Genomic DNA, 22,516 nt, shown 5'->3' with positions numbered 1-22,516 from the left:
AAAAAATGACTGTAAACTAAATGCTAGAATAAATAATGAGCTCACTATAAAATATTCCATACTTCTCACCTCTTATAATCCGTTCTCATTATCTTCAGGGGTAGGCAACCTCAGCACTCCAGCTGTTGTGGAACTACAAGTCCCAAAAGGCGCTGCAAGACTCTGACAGCCATAGGCATGACTCCAAACAGAAAGAGGGTGATGGGATTTGTAGTTTCAGTAGAGCTGGAGTGTCAAGGTTGCCTACCCCTGTTCTATACGATAAATAAAGGTGTAATAAGATTGTGTTTTATGCCTGCATGCTTACAAATCATTGGGGGGCATCTGCTGCCCCCCAAAAATGTGGGGTGTGATGCCGAAGCCTACTTTCTTAGCTCGGTTACGGCCCTCGTATTCTTCTCTGACCTGCCATGGTAGGAGATGCGTCATTGCTGGGTACGCGGTAACCCGCCATCATCTGGGGACGCGGCTGCGCATGCTGCGCTTTGATGATTGCGCCCCTGGAAATTATTTTAAAATGTCTGCGACTATGCCCAAGGCTTGGATGGTGAGACTCTCCCAGCGGGCCGAGACTTTGTACAAAACAGATATGAGAGGAATGGAGAGCACACGTGAGGAATATTTCTATACGTTACATAAGTCTCATGACAATCGCAATTCCATTGTGACATACCGCCCACACTGCGCTGAGGTATCACGTGTCCTATTCCTGAGTCACTTATCTATGACATCACCACATCAATCACCCCGACACCGACAATGTCTATGACATCACCACATCAATCACCCCGACACCGACAATGTCTATGACATCACCACATCAATCACCCCGACACCGACAATGTCTATGACATCACCACATCAATCACCCCGACACCGACAATGTCTATGACATCACCACATCAATCACCCCGACACCAACAATGCCTATGACATCACCACATCAATCACTCCAACACCGACAATGGCTATGACATCACCACATCAATCACCCCGACACCAACAATGCCTATGACATCACCACATCAATCACCCGGACACCAACAATGCCTATGACATCACCACATCAATCACTCCAACACCGACAATGGCTATGACATCACCACATCAATCACCCTGACACCGACAATGCCTATGACATCACCACATCAATCACCCCGACACCGACAATGCCTATGACATCACCACATCAATCACCCCGACACCAACAATGCCTATGACATCACCACATCAATCACCCTGACACCGACAATGTCTATGACATCACCACATCAATCACTCCGACACCAACAATGCCTATGACATCACCACATCAATCACCCTGACACCGACAATGCCTATGACATCACCACATCAATCACCCCGACACCGACAATGTCTATGACATCACCACATCAATCACCCTGACACCGACAATGCCTATGACATCACCACATCAATCACCCTGACACCGACAATGCCTATGACATCACCACATCAATCACCCGGACACCGACAATGCCTATGACATCACCACATCAATCACTCCGACACCAACAATGCCTATGACATCACCACATCAATCACCCCGACACCGATAATGCCTATGACATCAATCACTCCGACACCAACAATGCCTATGACATCACCACATCAATCACCCCGACACCGACAATGCCTATGACATCACCACATCAATCACTCCGACACCAACAATGCCTATGACATCACCACATCAATCACCCCGACACCGATAATGCCTATGACATCAATCACTCCGACACCGACAATGCCTATGACATCACCACATCAATCACCCGGACACCGACAATGCCTATGACATCACCACATCAATCACTCCGACACCAACAATGCCTATGACATCACCACATCAATCACCCTGACACCAACAATGCCCATGACATCACCACATCAATCACCCTGACACCAACAATGCCTATGACATCACCACATCAATCACCCCGACACCGATAATGCCTATGACATCAATCACCCCGACACCGACAATGCCTATGACATCACCACATCAATCACCCCGACACCAACAATGCCTATGACATCAGCACATCAATCACCCTGACACCGACAATGTCTATGACATCACCACATCAATCACTCCGACACCAACAATGCCTATGACATCACCACATCAATCACCCTGACACCTACAATGCCTATGACATCACCACATCAATCACCCTGACACCGACAATGCCTATGACATCACCACATCAATCACCCCGACACCGACAATGTCTATGACATCACCACATCAATCACCCTGACACCGACAATGCCTATGACATCACCACATCAATCACCCCGACACCTACAATGCCTATGACATCACCACATCAATCACCCTGACACCGACAATGCCTATGACATCACCACATCAATCACCCTGACACCGACAATGTCTATGACATCACCACATCAATCACCCCGACACCAACAATGCCTATGACATCACCACATCAATCACTCCGACACCGACAATGCCTATGACATCACCACATCAATCCCCCCGACACCGACAATGCCTATGACATCACCACATCAATCACCCTGACACCGACAATGCCTATGACATCACCACATCAATCACCCTGACACCGACAATGTCTATGACATCACCACATCAATCACCCCGACACCGACAATGCCTATGACATCACCACATAAATCATCCTGACACCAACACGACAAGGCATCATATGTAACACATCATAGACATGCCATGACACCCTCTGCTCCACGAAGAACAATCGCACACAACGCGGGTCCTCCCAGCTACAAGCCTCTGCACCATGCCGTATGACATCACTGACACCCACAGTCTATGACATCACTATATTAACTTCTCTTGTATTTTTTTTCGTAAATCTGTTACAAAGTTACAATTTCAGCCACTTCCTGTTACAGACTGACAACGCTAAGCCACGCCCCCTTAAATAGCAGCAGTGTTGTCAACGTGTCGTTCCTTAAAGCTGAACTCCGGGAAAATCTATTTTGGGCCATTTGCTCCTCTATTGATGCCTGACCCACCTGTGGCTGCTGATCCATTCAGTTAAACTGTTACCTCCATTCAGCCCCTAAATTACTGTAAATTCGGAGCGTCCGGTGCTAAAACTTGTCGTTCCTGGCAGTACTACACTGATCACATCGAGTCACTCATTGCACACCTCATTCATTCCGAAAAGGCCTTGTATCATTTTCACTAAATGCAAGGTTTTCTGTGATTGGAGGAGGGGGGGGATGTCATGACTTCCCCTCCTCCAATCATTAAAGCCTTGTGTACTTTTCAGTGAATGCAAGGTTTTCTGTGATTGGAGAAGGGGTGCATGAAAGTCACAATCCCCTTTTTTCCATTCTTTTTTCGTATTCTTGTATTCACTGAGCGCTGAGGCTTTCTGTTATTGAAGGAAGGGAGGGCTGGATGTTACAATCACACAAGGCCTTTGTAATGCAAGGCTTTTGTGATTGAAAGTAGGGAGATTTTGACATTCCCCTACCCCTCCTCCTATCACAGAAAGCCTTGAATTCACTGAAAAGACTGCAAGATTTTATTTTTTACCGGAGAAGGGAAGATTGTGAGGTTCATCCACCCTTGCCAAGAATTATGGGACGTGTAGTCCCGAGGAAGGGGATCAGACGACACTGGAGGAAGTTGGAAGCGGCTCCTCCTCCCATGCTTATCTCCACAACTTTTCCACAGCCTCTCCCATCCTCTGGAACTCCCTATCCCCAATCTGTCCAGCTATCTCCTTCTCTGGCCACCTTTAGGGCGATCCCTGAAAACTCGTCTTTTCAGGGAAGCCTCCAACTAACAACTGAACTTTTAATTCTTCCATCAGCACATCCCCCACATCCCCCGTCCATACCAGATAGGCAACGCGACTGTAAAAGCTCGGCCGGCAGGCTGACAACGTGGCTGCTAATCGAGAGCCGGTGGCTTAGCCTAGTCACCCCACAACAGGAAGTGCTGTCACTGGCAGGATCCCCAGAGAGGAAACTTTGTAACAAATTCTCAAAAAACGATTTACTTAGGGAAACTGTATTAGTAGTAAGTTCAAGGCGAGTACTCGGTATCATCCATAAACTGCAAAACTGCAAATCTTTATTAGCTACATGATAAAATACAACTGTCACCGGCTAACGCGTTTCGTATATAGACGAAACACGTTAGCCAGTGACAGTTGTGTTTTCTTGGATGGGGTTTAATTTATTGCCAACACCAGCCAAAAGTTTTTGTTCAGTTTTGGAAGGAGTGGGGAAAAGTTTATAACCTTATATGAGTTTTAATTGATTCTTGTGTCCCTATCTGGAAGATTTACCCCCCACTTCCTGTCCCAGAGACACTTTGTAGCAGTCTGACATGCATGATATCACCAAGACAGGAATCCTGTGGGGGGGAGGGGGGGGCAGGTAATCCCTACTGACTCCCTAACGCTACAGTCAGTATGGAGCGGGGAACCCGTAATCCTGAAAATGGGAGTTTGCTATCTAGGAGTGAACTGGGGGGAAAGAATAATTCTTTAATTAAAGCTCCACTCCGGACACAATAAATGAACATTCCATTACTTCAAATTGGACCCTCCATCCCCCACACTTCCACCATTCAGATGTTTTTTTTCTTTATTAGCTAAATCCCTCCGTACCTCCGGCGAGATAGCATGTAAGTGCTGCAGACCTCATAGAACCCCCCAGAGCTCCACCTCCCACTCCTGCTGGCCATTCACAAAACACACAGCCCCGGGCTCCGTTTTGTGATTGGCCAGGAAGAGAGGGAGGCGGAGACATGAATGCAGTGCTGGGGTTTATGAGTTTTATGGAACAGCGACACGGAATTTATCTGCCTACACCCCAAAAAATGAAAGAAAAGTCCCTCCTCTGTTCCCACATCCTGGGCCCCTCTGTTGACCTGATGGGGCCCTGGGAAATGTAGTTTAAGCCCTGGTAAGCAAGTAAAGTAGGAGTGGGGGGGGGGGGGGGGTATGGGGCTCTTGTAAAATCCAATTATTCAATTAGGCTTCTACATCCCACATGAATAATAAAGCTGCCCTGGGCCCCCCTGCTTAGGTGATGGGGCCAGGGCCCAGTACAAGCCCTGCCCCCCCCCATTTAGGTGATGGGGCCAGGACCCAGTACAAGTTCTGGCCTCCCTGTTTAGGTGATGGGGCCAGGGGCCAGGACCCAGTACAAGCTCTGGGCCCCCCTGTTTAGGTGATGGGGTCAGGACCCTGTACAAACTCTGGGCCCCCCTGTTTAGGTGATGGGGCCAGGACCCAGTATAAGCTCTGGGCCCCCCTGTTTAGGTGATGCGGCCAGGGCCCAGTACAAGCTCTGGGCCTCCCTGGTTAGGTGATGGGGCCAGGGGCCAGGACCCAGTACAAGCCATGTCCCCCCTCCCTGTTTAGGTGATGAGGCCAGGGGCCTGGACCCAGTACAAGCTCTGTGCCCCCCTGTTTAGGTGATGGGGCCAGGACCCAGTACAACAGGACCAGTTGTACTGCCTTATCAGCGGCCCTTCTCCCATGTTAAGGATTTTGTGTTCCCCACTCCTCACTGACCATAGGAGAGGTAGGGAGTCAGTAGGGACCTGGTTCCCTGCAAGATTCCACTCACTTCCTGTTGTATACAGAGTTGGCCTTTAATTAAAGTGGAACTAACCCCCCCCCATACTTTACAGCCATGAAAGCTGCCATCTTGGCCTCTGTTTGATCTGCAGTTGCTATGATCAGTTATGACTCAAGCCATTGGATGGTTTGACAGTTTGGTTGAGAGCACAAGCAATGCGACAGTTACACTGCAGACATGTGCCAGGAATGTAACTGTTTTTATAAACTGGTAAATCGATGGATTTATTTCCACTTCCCCTAGTTCCCTCTACTCCTAGATCCCCCTAGTTCACTCTACTGCTACATCCCACATATCCATGTTCAGAGTCACGTGTTCCCTTCTCCTCCCTGATCATTGGAGAGGTAGGGAGTCAGTAGGGATCTCTTGGATTCCTATCACTTCCTGTTGTATCCAGAGTTGGCCTTCAATTAAAAGAAGTTCCTCTCCCCCTAATTCATTCTACTACTAGATCCAACACTTCCATGCTAAGGATTACTAGTTCCCTGCTCCTCACTGACCACAGGAGAGGTAGGGAGTCAGTAGGGACTTCCTGTTACACCCCCCCTCCCCCCACACACACACACACACAAGATTCCTATAATTTCATGTTGTATCCGGAGTTGGGCTTTAAAAGAAGTTCCCCTCCCCCCAATTCACTCTACTCCCAGATCCCACACCTCCATGTTAAGGATTATGAGTTCCCCGCTCCTCACTGACCACAGGAGAGGTAGGGAGTCAGTAGGGATCTCCTGTTCTCCTGCAAGATTCCTGACCGGTCTAGAGTTGGCCTTTAATTTAAAGGTGTTCTCCTTCCCCTAGTTCACTCTATTTCTAGATCGCACACTTCCATGCTCGGGATTAGGAGTTTCCCGCTCCATACAGACTGTAGGAGAGGTTGGGAGTCAGTAGGGATCTCCTGCTCCCCTGCAAGATTCCGGTCACTTCCTGTTGTGTCCGGAGTTGGCTTTTAAGTAGATGAAGTACCCCTCCCCCAGTTCACTCTACTGCTACATCCCACATATCCATGTTCAGAGCCACGTGATCCCCGCTCCTCCCTGATCATTGGAGAGGTAGGGAGTCAGTAGGGATCTCTTGGATTCCTATCACTTCCTGTTATTAAAAGAAGTTCCCCTCCCCCTAGTTCACTCTACTCCCAGATCCCACACTTCCATTCCATGCTCAGAGTTACGTGTTCCCTATTACTCCCTGATCATTGGAGAGGTAGGGAGTCAGTAGGGATCTCCTGCAAGATTCCTGTCCGGTCCAGAGTTGGCCTTTAATAAAAGAAGTTCCCCTCCCCCGAGTTCACTCTATTTCTAGATCCCACACTTCCATGCTCAGGATTAGGAGTTCCCCGATCCTTACTGACTGTAGGAGAGGTAGGGAGTCAGTAGGGATCTCCTGTTCCCTGCAAGAAAAAAAAAAAAAACGAAAAATGAGAGGAAATGTTTTAAATCCGCCCCATTGCTTCTTTCGTTTCTCATTTAACCCGGAAAATACGGATCAATGAGGATCGGCCCCTCCCCCATACACCTCGATGGGGAATCTTTTTTGGATCGGGTCGGGTGGCGATGTGTAAAGTCTCCGCTATCCTAAGGGGAGTGGCAACGGCAGCGCACAGGACCGGGCGCTATTCGCTAGCTTTGAGCTGCGTTTGTACATGGCCACAGCCGCAGTAGGTGCAATTAAATAAAAATAAATAAATAAAGGATCTGGAGGCATCGGGAAGACCCCCTTCTATCTGCTCCGGATCAATCAGGGCCATGCGATCGATGTGAGGGGATCCTCCGTGCGCAACAGCATAGCGTGGTCAACGACCGCGACCAATCAGCTCCCACCATTCATTGGCTGAGTACAGAAGTGAAGACCGAAAGGGACATCCTGATTGGCTGTTATGGGCAACAGAATCTCTCTTTTTAGATATGTGGGTGGCAGGCCATCCCCTCCCCCCCCCCTACACCCCCAGCACCCGCCATATGACGCCAGAGACACGGATACAGGCCGTGATGTCATGATGGATGGAGCTGCATACAGACAAGAGAGCAACAGGGCGACGGCGAGAGAAATCCCGACAGCGAGGAGCTCTGAATCCGCCATGGAGGGAGCGATCGATGTGATGGTGGAGGAAGAAGAGTTAAATGACATCCCCCTCCCCTCCCTCCCTCCCCAGCAACACACCGTGTCCCCCGTCTCCGTGTCACACGTCCCCATCCCAGGTCCTGCGGGATGGCGTATGGCAGCGCCGGTCCGGGGAGGTGCGGTGTGCGCTGTGTGTGTGCCGAGAGATTCTCCTTACCTCTCCGCTCTCCTCTCCGCTCTCCTCTCCTCTCTGTGCAGCAATGAGACATCCAAAAAGGAGGAAAATATAAACCTCCCACGTCCTCCGCACAACCATTCCCTGCGCAGAATACACACAACGCACACACACTATATATACAATCTATACACACCGCACACACACTATATACAATCTATACACACCGCACACACTATATACAATCTATACACACCACACACACTATATACAATGTATACACACCACACACACACTATATATACAATCTATACACACAACGCACACACACTATATATACAATCTATACACACCGCACACACACTATATACAATCTATACACACCACACACACTATATACAATCTATACACACCACACACACTATATACAATGTATACACACCACACACACTATATACAATGTATACACACCACACACACACTATATATACAATCTATACACACCACACACACTATATACAATGTATACACACCACACACACACTATATATACAATCTATACACACCACACACACTATATACAATGTATACACACCACACACACTATATACAATGTATACACACCACACACACACTATATATACAATCTATACACACCACACACACTATATACAATGTATACACACCACACACACACTATATATACAATCTATACACACCACACACACTATATACAATGTATACACACCACACACACACTATATATACAATCTATACACACCACACACACTATATACAATCTATACACCACACACACTTTATACAATCTATACACACCACACACACTATATACAATCTATACACACCACACACACTATATACAATCTATACACACCACACACACTATATACAATCTATACACACCACACACACACAATATACAATGTATACACACCACACACACTATATACAATGTATACACACCACACACACAATATACAATGTATACACACCACACACACTATATACAATGTATACACACCACACACACACTATATACAATGTATACACACCGCACACTATATATACAATGTATACACACCGCACACTATATATACAATGTATACACACCGCACACTATATATACAATGTATACACACCGCACACTATATATACAATGTATACACACCGCACACTATATATACAATGTATACACACCGCACACACAATATACAATGTATACACACCACACACTATATATACAATGTATACACACCGCACACTATATATACAATGTATACACACCGCACACACAATATACAATGTATACACACCACACACACTATATACAATGTATACACACCACACTCTATATATACAATGTATACACACCACACACACAATATACAATGTATACACACCACACACACTATATACAATGTATACACACCACACACACACTATATACAATGTATACACACCGCACACTATATATACAATGTATACACACCGCACACTATATATACAATGTATACACACCGCACACACAATATACAATGTATACACACCACACACTATATATACAATGTATACACACCGCACACACAATATACAATGTATACACACCGCACACTATATATACAATGTATACACACCGCACACACAATATACAATGTATACACACCACACACACTATATACAATGTATACACACCGCACACACACTATATACAATCTATACACACCACACACACTATAAACAATCTATACACACCACACACACTATATACAATGTATACACACCACACACACTATATACAATGTATACACACCACACACACTATATATATACAATCTATACACCACACACACTATATACAATGTATACACACCACACACACTATATATATACAATCTATACACCACACACACTATATACAATGTATACACACCACACACACAATATACAATGTATACACACCACACACACTATATACAATCTATACACACCACACACACTATATACAATCTATACACACCACACACACTATATACAATGTATACACACCACACACACTATATACAATGTATACACACCACACACACAATATACAATGTATACACACCACACACACTATATACAATGTATACACACCACACACACACTATATACAATGTATACACACCGCACACTATATATACAATGTATACACACCGCACACTATATATACAATGTATACACACCGCACACACAATATACAATGTATACACACCACACACACTATATACAATCTATACACACCACACACACTATATACAATGTATACACACCACACACACTATATACAATGTATACACACCACACACACTATATACAATGTATACACACCACACACACAATATACAATGTATACACACCACACACACTATATACAATGTATACACACCACACACACACTATATACAATGTATACACACCGCACACTATATATACAATGTATACACACCGCACACTATATATACAATGTATACACACCGCACACACAATATACAATGTATACACACCACACACTATATATACAATGTATACACACCGCACACACAATATACAATGTATACACACCACACACTATATATACAATCTATACACACCACACACACTATATACAATCTATACACACCACACACACAATATACAATGTATACACACCACACACACTATATACAATGTATACACACCACACACACAATATACAATGTATACACACCACACACACACTATATACAATGTATACACACCACACACTATATATACAATGTATACACACCGCACACACAATATACAATGTATACACACCACACACTATATATACAATGTATACACACCACACACTCTATATATACAATGTATACACACCACACACACACTATATACAATGTATACACACCACACACACTATATACAATGTATACACACCATATATACAATGTATACACACCGCACACACAATATACAATCTATACACCACACACACACACACTATATACAATGTATACACACCGCACACAATATATACAATGTATACACACCGCACACAATATATACAATCTATACACACCGCACACACTATATATACAATCTATACACACCACACACACACTATATATACAATCTATACACACCACACACACTATATACAATGTATACACACCACACACTATATATACAATGTATACACACCACACACTCTATATATACAATGTATACACACCACACACACACTATATACAATGTATACACACCACACACACTATATACAATGTATACACACCATATATACAATGTATACACACCGCACACACAATATACAATCTATACACCACACACACACACACTATATACAATGTATACACACTGCACACACTATATACAATGTATACACACTATATACAATGTATACACACCGCACACACACTATATACAATGTATACACACTGCACACAATATACACAATGTATACACACCGCACACACAATATACACAATGTATACACACCGCACACACAATATATACAATGTATACACAACGCACACACTATATACAATGTATACACAACGCACACACTATATACAATGTATACACACCGCACACACTATATACAATGTATACACACCGCACACACTATATACAATCTATACAACACACTATATACAATGTATACACACCACACACACTATATACAATCTATACAACACACACACTATATACAATGTATACACACCGCACACAATATATACAATGTATACACACTATATACAATGTATACACACTGCACACACAATATATACAATGTATACACACCACACACACTATATACAATGTATACACACCGCACACAATATACACAATGTATACACACCGCACACGCTATATACAATGTATACACACCACACACAATATACACAATGTACACACACAGGACATAATATATACAATGTGTACACACTGTACACACTATATACAATGTATACACACCGCACACAATATACACAATGTATACACACCGCACACAATATACACAATGTATACACACCGCACACAATATATACAATGTATACACACGGACACAATATATACAATGTATACACACTGCACACATAACATACAATGTATACACACCGCACACAGTATATACAATATATACAGACCGCACACACACTATATACAATGTATACACACCGCACACACACTATATACAATCTATACACACTGCACACACAATATATACAATGTATACACCGCACACACAATACAGATGATGTATACACCGCACACACTCTGTATGTACACAACACACAATATATTCACACCGCATACACACATAAAATATATACACAGCACACACACACTCTGCATGCACACAACACATATAATGTATGCAATGTACACACAAAACATACAATGTATACACCACAGACACACACAACACACAATATATACACACCGCACACAGAACACACACAATGTATACACCGCACACACAACACAGAATATATAGAATATACACACACCAGATATAGAACATATAGACTGCACATACAACACACATTTCATAGAATATGTATACTGTACACACACTCTACATGCACACAAAATACATATAGAATATATAGAATGTACACACACCACACATGGCACACACAGGCGTGTAGGTGTGGTGCAGCGCGGTTCGGTGGTAATATCACACACAGTATAAATGTGATGAAAGAACTGGTATTGAAATGATGCAGAGACAGTTCACAATAAAGCCAGCAGGAGGCAGCCCAGCCGGGAACAGCTCCAGCAGCGTGTAGAGAGCTGGTTTCAGCTGACTGTTAAGAGGGGAGGAATGCGGCCCGGCCCTGTCTTGACGAAGCGGGAAGATGTCCAAAGAAGTTGCGAACCCGGTGATTTCCCTCTTTGTCAGGAACCTTTTCCTAATGCTAGTTCTGTCCCTACTAGGTAGGTTACCTGTCCCTACTCTACCCACTCGCAAAAAAAAAAGCGCCAACCTGGGGCCTTATATAGGCTCTGCCTGACCCAAAATGGCCCCCAGAGTCACATCCATCCAACCAGATAGCTTCCTCAGTGACCCAGGAAGCCATAGAGGAACCCCATTCCCCTGCTCTCTCTTCCTGTGCAAGGTGACAGGTCTGGTCTACGCCCCCTCCTGTGTTTTTTTTTTTTTTTTGCAAGCAGCCTGTAGTGGGTGGAGCCTGCTAGGCCCCTCCCACAGCCCTGCTCTGTGCACAAACTATATACAGCACAGTGATGATGTCGGCGCTGCTTTTAGAAAGGTAATATCTGGCTTTGCAAATGCATTAGGTGCACACAGAGTGGATTTATATGCTCTGTGGCTGTTGGGGAATATATTTAAATGAAAATGTGAGTTCATCTTTAACTGTCTGCGCCACGTCTGTCTTTTCTTCAACCACCGATCTGCTTCATCAGAGCGCGCCGGTGTGCCAACCCCGATTATCTTCCGACCAATTAAAATCCTGCCATCTGTCCCCCCCGAAGGCTGGGCTGAGTCCAGGAGCCACCGAGTCGCACATTCTTCACCCCATGAGGATCCAGAAAGTCAATGGGGGTAACCTCAGAGGGTGCGCCCGCTGCCCCGACAAAGCCGCCGGATGCATGATGCCCATGAAATATGCATGGGGTGGGACCGCTCTGTTATTTATGTGGAGGGGGAGGATGAATTTTTTATAAATGTTCCTCACTTTAGGAGTGATGTGTGCGCCTCATCGGAGAGAATGACAAAACGCAGCGCCAGGACTCGCACGTTGACACCCCCCCCCCATCTGCGCAGGGAGAGGAAAGGGGGCTGCACTGTGCCGGAACGTTGGTTACATTGTGTACAACCATTGTTACACCGAGATTACCGAGTACCCCCTGGACCCCCCCAAACCTGGGATCACTGATTTTCCTTATCCTGTACATATTTTTCATGCCGTACCCAATGCCTACAGTAGATGTAAACTCTAATTAGATGACACTTGGGGGTGCATTATTATTATAATTATTATTATACAGGATTTATATTATTATAATTATTATTATTATATAGGATTTATATTATTATTATTATTATTATATAGGATTTATATTATTATTATAATTATGATTTAGGATTGTTATTATTATTATTATTCAGGTTTTATTAAATATTATTATTATTAATATTATTACACAGGATTTATATTATTATAATGATTCAGGATTATTATTATTATCATTCAGGTTTTATTATTATTATTACTATATAGGATTTATATTATTATTATTATTATTATTATTATTAATAAAATACAGGATTTATATTATTATCATTTAGGATTTAGGATTGATATTATTATTATTCAGGGTTTATTATTATTAATATTATTATTATATAGGTTTTATATTATTATTATTATGATTTAGGATTGTTATTACTATTATTCAGGTTTTATTATTATTATTGTTATTAATATTATTATACAGGATTTATATTATTATTATGATTCAGGGTAGTTATTATTCAGGTTTATTATTATTATATAGGATTTATATTATTATGATTTAGGATTGTTATTATTATTATCATTCAGGGTTTTTTAAATATTATTAATATTATTATACAGGATTTATATTATTATAATGATTCAGGATTGTTATTATTATTATTCAGGGTTTTTAATTATTATTATATAGGATTTATATTATTATTATTTATGATCCAGGATTGATATTATTATTATTCGGGGTTTATTATTATTATTATTAATATTATTATTATTATATAGGATTTATATTATTATGATTTAGTATTGTTATTATTATTATTAATATTATTATACATGATTTATATTATTATTATGATTCAGGGTAGTTATTATTATTCAGGTTTTTTTTATTATTATTACTACTACTACTACTTCTACTACTATTATTATTATTATTATTAAGGATTTATATTATTATTATTGTTATGATTCAGGATTGTTATTGTTATTTTTATTCAGGTTTTTATAATTATTATTATAATACAGGATTTATATAGCGCCAACAGTTTGCACAGCGCTGTACAATATAAAGGGGGACAGTACGATTATAATACAGTTAAATACAGAAGGAATAGAAGGGCCCTGCTCATAGAGCTTACAAAGTCTGTTTGTCCATAAATACTGCATGTAAATTCATGTTGTGTGAATGGGGCACAGTCGAACGTTCTTAGGCTATATTCCCTGCAGATCAAATATTCATTGAAAAAAAAATGTAAATGTGAAAAATTATGGCCACTAGATGGCACTGGGTATCATAGTAAATAATATGCTCTTTGGCTCCATCTAGTGGTCAAATTGTGATATTTTCCTTAATTTATTTTTTCAATAAATAACTTTCGAGCTGCAGAGAAAATAACCTAAGAGCATTGGATGATGGCATATTGGAGCAGCTTCTCAGCGCCACCTAGTGCCCATATTGTAGTATTTTCCTCCTTCATTTTTTAAAAATAAATATCTTTTGAACTGCAGAGAAAAGAACCTAAGAGCATTCGATAATAGCACATCGGAGAAGCCCCTCCGCTCCATCTAGTGGCCAACTTTTGGTATTTTTTCCCCATTCATTCATTTTTTTTCAATTAATAACTTTCAAGCTGCAGAGAATATAACTCCGGGAGAACTAAAAAAAAAGGCCCATTTGAACAGAATAAATTTACATTCAGTTTCAGTAAACAAACAGCTAAGCAATCATTATTTTTTTTTTAAATAAATGCAACCCTTTCTTTACTGTGTATCCTTAACCACTTCGATACCGGGCACTTTTACCCCCTTACTGCCCAGGCCATTTTTCAGCTTTCAGCACTGTCCAAACTTTGAATGACAATTGCTCGGTCACGCAAAACTGTACCCATAAAAAAATTCTATAATTTTTTTTTTCACACTAAGGCCTCTTTCACACGGATGATCCGTATGTCCGTTTTTCATCCATCCGTTTTCGGATGAAAAACGGACATACAGTCATCCCTATGGAGCGTCGGATGTCAGCGGTGACATGTCCGCTGACATCCGACCCCGCTCCGATCCGAAAAGTGTAACGGAGGAAAAACCTACTTTTCCCTCCGTTTTCGGATCGGATCGGATGACGACGGACACTACGGACCGTCATCATCCGATCCCCCCATAGGGGAGAGCGGCGCTCTGACAGGTCCGTCGCTGCACAGCGTGCAGCGATGCACCTGTCATCTTCCTGCTCAGCGGGGATCGGCGGAGCGATCCCCGCTGAGCCAGCGTGTGTTCACGGGGCGGATCATGACTGATCTGCCCCGTGTGAAAGAGGCCAAATGGAGTTTTCTTTTGGTGGTAATTAATCACCACTGAGGTTTTTTTATTTTTTATTTATTTTTGCTAAATAAACAAGAAAAAGGCCGAAAAATAAAAAATAAAAAAAAGTGTTTTTCTAAGTTTTCAGTTATAAAATGTTACAAATAAAAAATCTTTCTTCGTAAATTTAGGCAACAATGTATTCTGGCTAAATTTCTTTGGTGAAAGTAACCCAAATCAGTGTATATTATTTAGTCTGTAGGAAAGTTATAGAGTCCAGAAACTATGGGATATATATATCTATATCTATATATATATAGATATAGATATATATATCTATATCTATATATATATATATATAGATATAGATATATATATATATATATATATATATATATATAGATATATATCTATATCTATATATATATATATATAGATAGATATATATAGATAGATGTATATATATCTATATATATATCTCTATATATATATATATATATATATAGAGAGAGAGAGATATATATATAGAGATATATATATATATATCTCTATATATATACCCTGTTTCCCTGAAAATAAGACCTAGCGTGATTGTCGGTGATGGCTGCAATGTAAGCCCTACCCCCCAAATAAGCCCTACCCTGTTTCCACGAAAATAAGCCCTACCCTGAAAATAAGACCTACTAGGGTTTATTTGGGGGGTAGGGCTTATATTGCAGCCATCACCGACAATCACGCTAGGTCTTATTTTCGGGGAAACAGGGTATGTAACTATGTAACCATCATCCAAAATTTAGTGGAATAGAGGTTTGGGAACCTGGTCCCCAACCAAGGGTATTTCCCGATGAAGCGGTTCACCCCGCGAAACTAGTCGAAGTACTACCCTGTTTCCCCGAAAATAAGACCTAGCGTGATTGTCGGTGATGGCTGCAATATAAGCCCTACCCCCCAAATAAGCCCTACCCTGTTTCCCTGAAAATAAGCCCTACCCTGAAAAGAAGACCTACAAGGACTTTAACTAGGGCTTATTTGGGGGGTAGGGCTTATATTGCAGCCATCACCGACAATCACACTAGGTCTTATTTTCGGGGAAACAATATATATATGTGAAAATGGATCAATAATGATGAACTGATGGCCGATCTCATTTCTTGAGTCCCAAAAATGCCAGGTATTTACCCCCCAAATGACCCCTTTTTTGGAAAGTAGATAGTCTGGGGTATTTAATAAGAGGCATGGTGGGTTTTTTATAGCTGTAATTGTTTGTCACTTTTTTTTTTTTTTTTTACATTTATTTTTTACATACTGTCACCAGTGCAGTGCAGCATCATCATATGACCGGTGTGGTGGTGCAATGTGAACGGAGCCTTATAAAAAGGGGTTCCTGCATTACTTTGATGCGATTTCCATGTGACTTGAGTGTCATAGACTCAAGTTGCATGAAAGTCGCACCTTAATGTTATCAAAGAGACAGTTGTGCAACAAAGCCAACAACCAAAGTCGCATCCAAGTCGCACGATCCAAAGTTGCATCAAAGTCGTAATTTAAATTGAACGTGAAATTGAAAGTGCGAAAGGAGCCTGAGTGTCTTTGCGACGTATACAATGTAACTTATTCTCATTCGTTTGTCACTTTAGAAAACAGAAAATGAACTGGAACATTTGTTTCCTCCAATAAAATGCAGCTCCTGCAGCGGCTTCTCACCCAGGCCCGGCTCGGAGGTATGTGTGGCTCTGAGCAGTCTGGTGACGGGAATGACATCGGACACATGGAGGCTCCCCGGGGAGCCGGCGCTCGCTCCTTTCTATTAATGCACTTTATGTGTCGGCTGCTCGTATGTGCTGCATAATTCACCGACTCGCAGAGTCCTCTCTGCCGCATCCGTGGTTAATCTTCTGACATCTCCAACACGGTGACAATGTCAGCGGCGACACAGAGAGGAGCGATTGTGACAATTGCCACTCCGGAGGAGGAAAGGAGGCTTTCTATAAGAGGACAATGTGCCGCCCTCCAGCAGGATAGATGCAGATTTGTCTGATTATGTGGCACCTCCACCGAAAACTGGTATGAAATATTTCCATGATCGCCATCCTGTTGGGAAATCTCACCATTGTGGGAGGGGCAGAGACACAAACTACTGCAAGGAAATCTCCCCATTGTGGGAGGGGCAGAGACACAAACTACTGCAGGAATTCTTCCCATTGTGGGAGGGGCAGAAACACAAACTACTGCAGGAAATCTCACCATTGTGGGAGGGGCAGAGACACAAATTACTGGAAGGAATCTCACCATTGTGGGAGGGGCAGAGACACAAATTACTGGAAGGAATCTTACCATTGTGGGAGGGGCAGAGACACAAACTACTGCAGGAATTGTTCCCATTGTGGGAGGGGCAGAGACACAAACCTCTGCAGGAAATCTCATCATTGTGGGAGGGGTGTAGACACAAACTACTGGATGGAATCTTACCATTGTGGGAGGGGCAGAGACACAAACTACTGGAGGGAATCTCACCATTGTGGGAGGGGCAGAGACACAAACTACTGCAGGAATTCTTCCCATTGTGGGAGGGGCAGAGACACAAACTACTGAAGGGAATCTTACCATTGTGGGAGGGGCAGAGACACAAATTACTTGAAGGAATATCACCATTGTGGGAGGGGCAGAGACACAAACTACTGGAGGGAATCTTATCATTGTAGGAGGGTCAGAGACACAAACTACCACAGGGAAATCTCACCATTGTATGCTTACTTACAAAACTGCAGTCTCTATCAATTTACCAGGAACTAGCAACATGTTTCAGGCACTTTGTCCCCTAAGCTTTAGTGTTATAAGACTTGCTGAGGAACTGAGCGAATAAAACTGCAGAGGGTGTAGGTGACACAATCACTATACATTCCTTTCTGCGGCTCTGGGCCGCGGCACTCACCCTCGGTTGCTGACTGTCGCCTTTTTCAGGTGGATGATGCTGGCTGGAAATATCCCCTGCAAAGGAAAGATGGGAGGTCAGTGGATTATCACAAGTATAATAGACATAGACATGCATGCATGCGTTTCCATAAACAAGCGTGATAACGTCTAGCTCCCAGCACAGTGACCGAGCTGTCAAAAAAACGCTATTGGTCTCCGCTGATGATTGTCAGCCAGTGGGATTGGCTTCGGACCATGTGACCACTGTGACAGCCAATCACAGTGGTCATGTGATCAGCTGACCCTTCCTGCCCCCCCGGCTTGAAGACCCTGGTAAATGGGCGCTGGGGCTGGGCGGGAAGGGGTTAAGGGTATTCCTGTGTTGATATAAATATTAACATTTTATCAGTATTTTATAAACATTGTTTCTCTGTGTACTTTGTAATCATTGAGTTGTAACCACTTGCCGACCACAATACATATACAGCAGTACCTTGGATTACCAGCATAATTCATTCCAGAAGCATACTGGAAACCAAAGCACTCGTATATCAAAGTGAGTTTCTCCATAGGAGTCAATGGAAACTCAGATAATGCGTTCCAGTGCCACTGCTAGTGTATGCAGTACCGCATGTGGCCAGAGGTGCGGGGGCGCCGGAGACACTTGGAAACACTCGGAGGCGCTCGAAGATGCTCGGAGTCACCCGAAATTGCTCAGAGACGCTCGGAGGATTAAAAAAAAAAAAGGCTCGTATTGCGAAACGCTCGTAAACCGCGTTACTCGCAATCCGAAGTATTACTGTAAAGTACATACCCTGCGGTTTGCAAGTGGTGTACCAGGGTTATGGCTAAAGCAATCAGCCAAAGCCCCGGCATTTTTTTTTTTTTTAGCCGGCAACTGGCTTTTTCATGAAAGCAGAGCAGCTAATTAGCCACTGGATCGTCTTCTGAGTCCCCCCTCCCCCACAGTGTTTCTGGGGCCTACTGTTTTTCCCAACGCGCCTGAAAAACAATCTGACGGTGATGGCTGGCTGGTCACAGAGGCTAAGAGAGACCACATCGTCTTTGATCACCTCTATGGCCTTGGAGGACTGGAGTGACGTCATGACGTAATTTCCAGTCTAGGGCAGAAGTAAAAATTTTTTTAAATTATTTTTAAGCAATAGATCAAAAGTTTTTTTGTTTTTTTTTTAATTTTGCTTTTAAAGATAAAGGAGAGATTTGAGGTCTTTTTGACACCAGATCTCTCCATAAACAGGACCTGTCATCCTTATTTCTATTACAAGGGATGTTTACATTCCTTGTCATAGGAATAAAAGTGCTAAAAAAAAGGGGACAGTGTAAAAATAAAAAATAAAATAGTATTTTTTTTTTATTTAACGCGCTCCCATCCCTCCATTTTTGCGAGCAGAATTGAACGCATATGTAACTTACGCGCGCATATATAAACTGTGTTCGCACCACACATGTGAGGTATCACCGCAAACGTTAGCGCAAGAGCAATAATTCTAGCCCTAGAACTCCTCTGTAACTCTAAACAGGTAACTTGTAAAAAATAAAAAGTAAAGCATCGCCTATGGAGATTTTAAAGTACCATAGTTTGTCGCTATTTCATAAGCGTGCGCAAATTTAAAGCGTGACACGTTAGGTATCTATTTACTCGGCGTAACATCCTCTTTGATATTTTACAAACAAATTGGGCTATATATTGTGTTTTGTCTTTTTAAATTCATTAAAGTGTATTTTCTCAAAAAAAAAAAAAAAAAATGCATTTGAAAAACTGCTGCACAAACACAAAAATGTTTAATGTTTGGGGGTTAGAAGTAGCTATCTTTGCTGACCTGCACAGGGGCTTCTGGGGGGATTTATGCAAATGCCATTCACAGCCTCTTCCATGTGCACCTGGCAGTTATAAAATGACGAGCTTTATGCCATTCTCTAATACCGCACCCCCCCCCATCACTCGAACTGGGACAGTGAGCTGACACTTCTTGTGGTGGGGGGAGGTCATTTCAAGGAAGAGTTTGAATATTAAGACCTCCTACTATGTAGTCTGCTGGGCTGGGATGCTATCATTGAGTCCCCCTTAGTTCCTGACCGCCGCCCTTGATAACACCATCTTGTCACCGGCTGGAATGTCAATGCCCGCTGACCCCTCCGCGATGCCCACAAGGCCTGCATTAGCAGAGCAGAGTGACCCTGACACGTGGGGGCAATACTGCCCTCTGCCTAGGGAGCCCCAGACTGAGAAGGGGTCACAGAGAAGCCTTGCCATCATCCAGCGTGCCTTCATCCTCTATGTGGGGGTCACCTGTCTTTCCACGCTCGCCCCCCCTGCGTCCTTTCAGTGTTTCTATGGAGATGTGAGGAGAGCGGCAGCAATGGGCAGCATATAATGCCTCCATTGTGCGCCCTCTTCAGACGCTCCCCCCTCCTGCCCGCTGCGTCGCCCCTCCATCACTAATTCTTTTTCTTTTTCCTGTTTTTCTCACACCCCTCTTTACACCAATCCTCCCTCATTGTCCTCATGGTCCCTCACATGGCATAACGGAGGCGCCAAAGTCTATGTGTGATGACCCCCACCCCTACACCCCCCCCATGGCTGCAGAACTACATGTCCCAGTATGTACAGCAGGCCAAGCACTGCGCTTTCCAGCGTAGCCTGCTGACCCGGGGGGAAAAGATTCATACTTCAGCAAACCACGGCTCTCTGGGTGAGGTGGAACTACAAATCACTCCCTTCCCTATGTGGACGAGAAATAAGAACTTCAAAAATCACTCTGCGCCTAAAACATACTCCAAATGCCCCAGAGGATAAAGAGTAAAATCCCCTGACAGACTCTTCTACCTCTCAGTGACTCTCTGCACCTGCTGTGCCCATTATGAGGAGTTCCCACCATCCCTGTGCTGAGTTCCCAGGTCTGTACACTCGCTGTGCCCATTATGAGGGGTTCCCACCATCCCTGTGCTGAGTTCCCAGGTCTGTACACCTGCTGTGCCCATTATGAGAGGTTAATTTTGTTTATTGAAAATCTTACAAACAACAACTTATATACAATAAAACCATAATAAATAAATAAAACATATTTACAAAATAATTGAATTTGATAATACAAAACAAGAACATAATAAATGGTACAAACCAAATTGCACACAACACAATCCCTACGGGAGAGCCAGACTAAGGAACATCACCGTCACCATGCATGGAGCCTTTTATCAAAAACAGATTTCATCTTGAAAATCTAGGGGAGTGAATCAAGAATACAAAGAAAAGCCGCACACCCCGAGATCAACAGGCAGCAGCTACAGAGTCCTGATATTCCTCCACGCCCTTATCCAGGCCTCCTGCTGCCACCTGCCTTTCTCAAGACCCCGAATC

The 22,516-nt window shown here is 42.9% G+C and overlaps 1 protein-coding gene across 14 annotated transcripts in view; it reads right to left on the bottom strand.

The window, feature by feature from the left end:
- The window catches only part of DOCK3 (dedicator of cytokinesis 3), a 239,580-nt gene that overhangs the window by 126,107 nt on the left and 90,957 nt on the right, over positions 1-22,516 (bottom strand). For all 14 annotated transcript variants that reach the window (XR_012235189.1, XR_012235190.1, XM_073591625.1 and 11 more), the window contains exon 4: positions 19,154-19,209. Coding sequence is in view for 12 of the 14 variants with exons in the window: in XM_073591625.1 (XP_073447726.1) it covers positions 19,154-19,209 (56 nt within the window). In the remaining 2 variants the exon portion in view is untranslated. The remainder of the gene's footprint in view (positions 1-19,153; positions 19,210-22,516) is intronic.

This window comes from Aquarana catesbeiana, linkage group LG07 (assembly GCF_042186555.1).
Source record: "Aquarana catesbeiana isolate 2022-GZ linkage group LG07, ASM4218655v1, whole genome shotgun sequence".
Taxonomy (NCBI): domain Eukaryota; kingdom Metazoa; phylum Chordata; class Amphibia; order Anura; family Ranidae; genus Aquarana; species Aquarana catesbeiana.
This window is presented reverse-complemented; position numbering and strand designations above follow the sequence as displayed.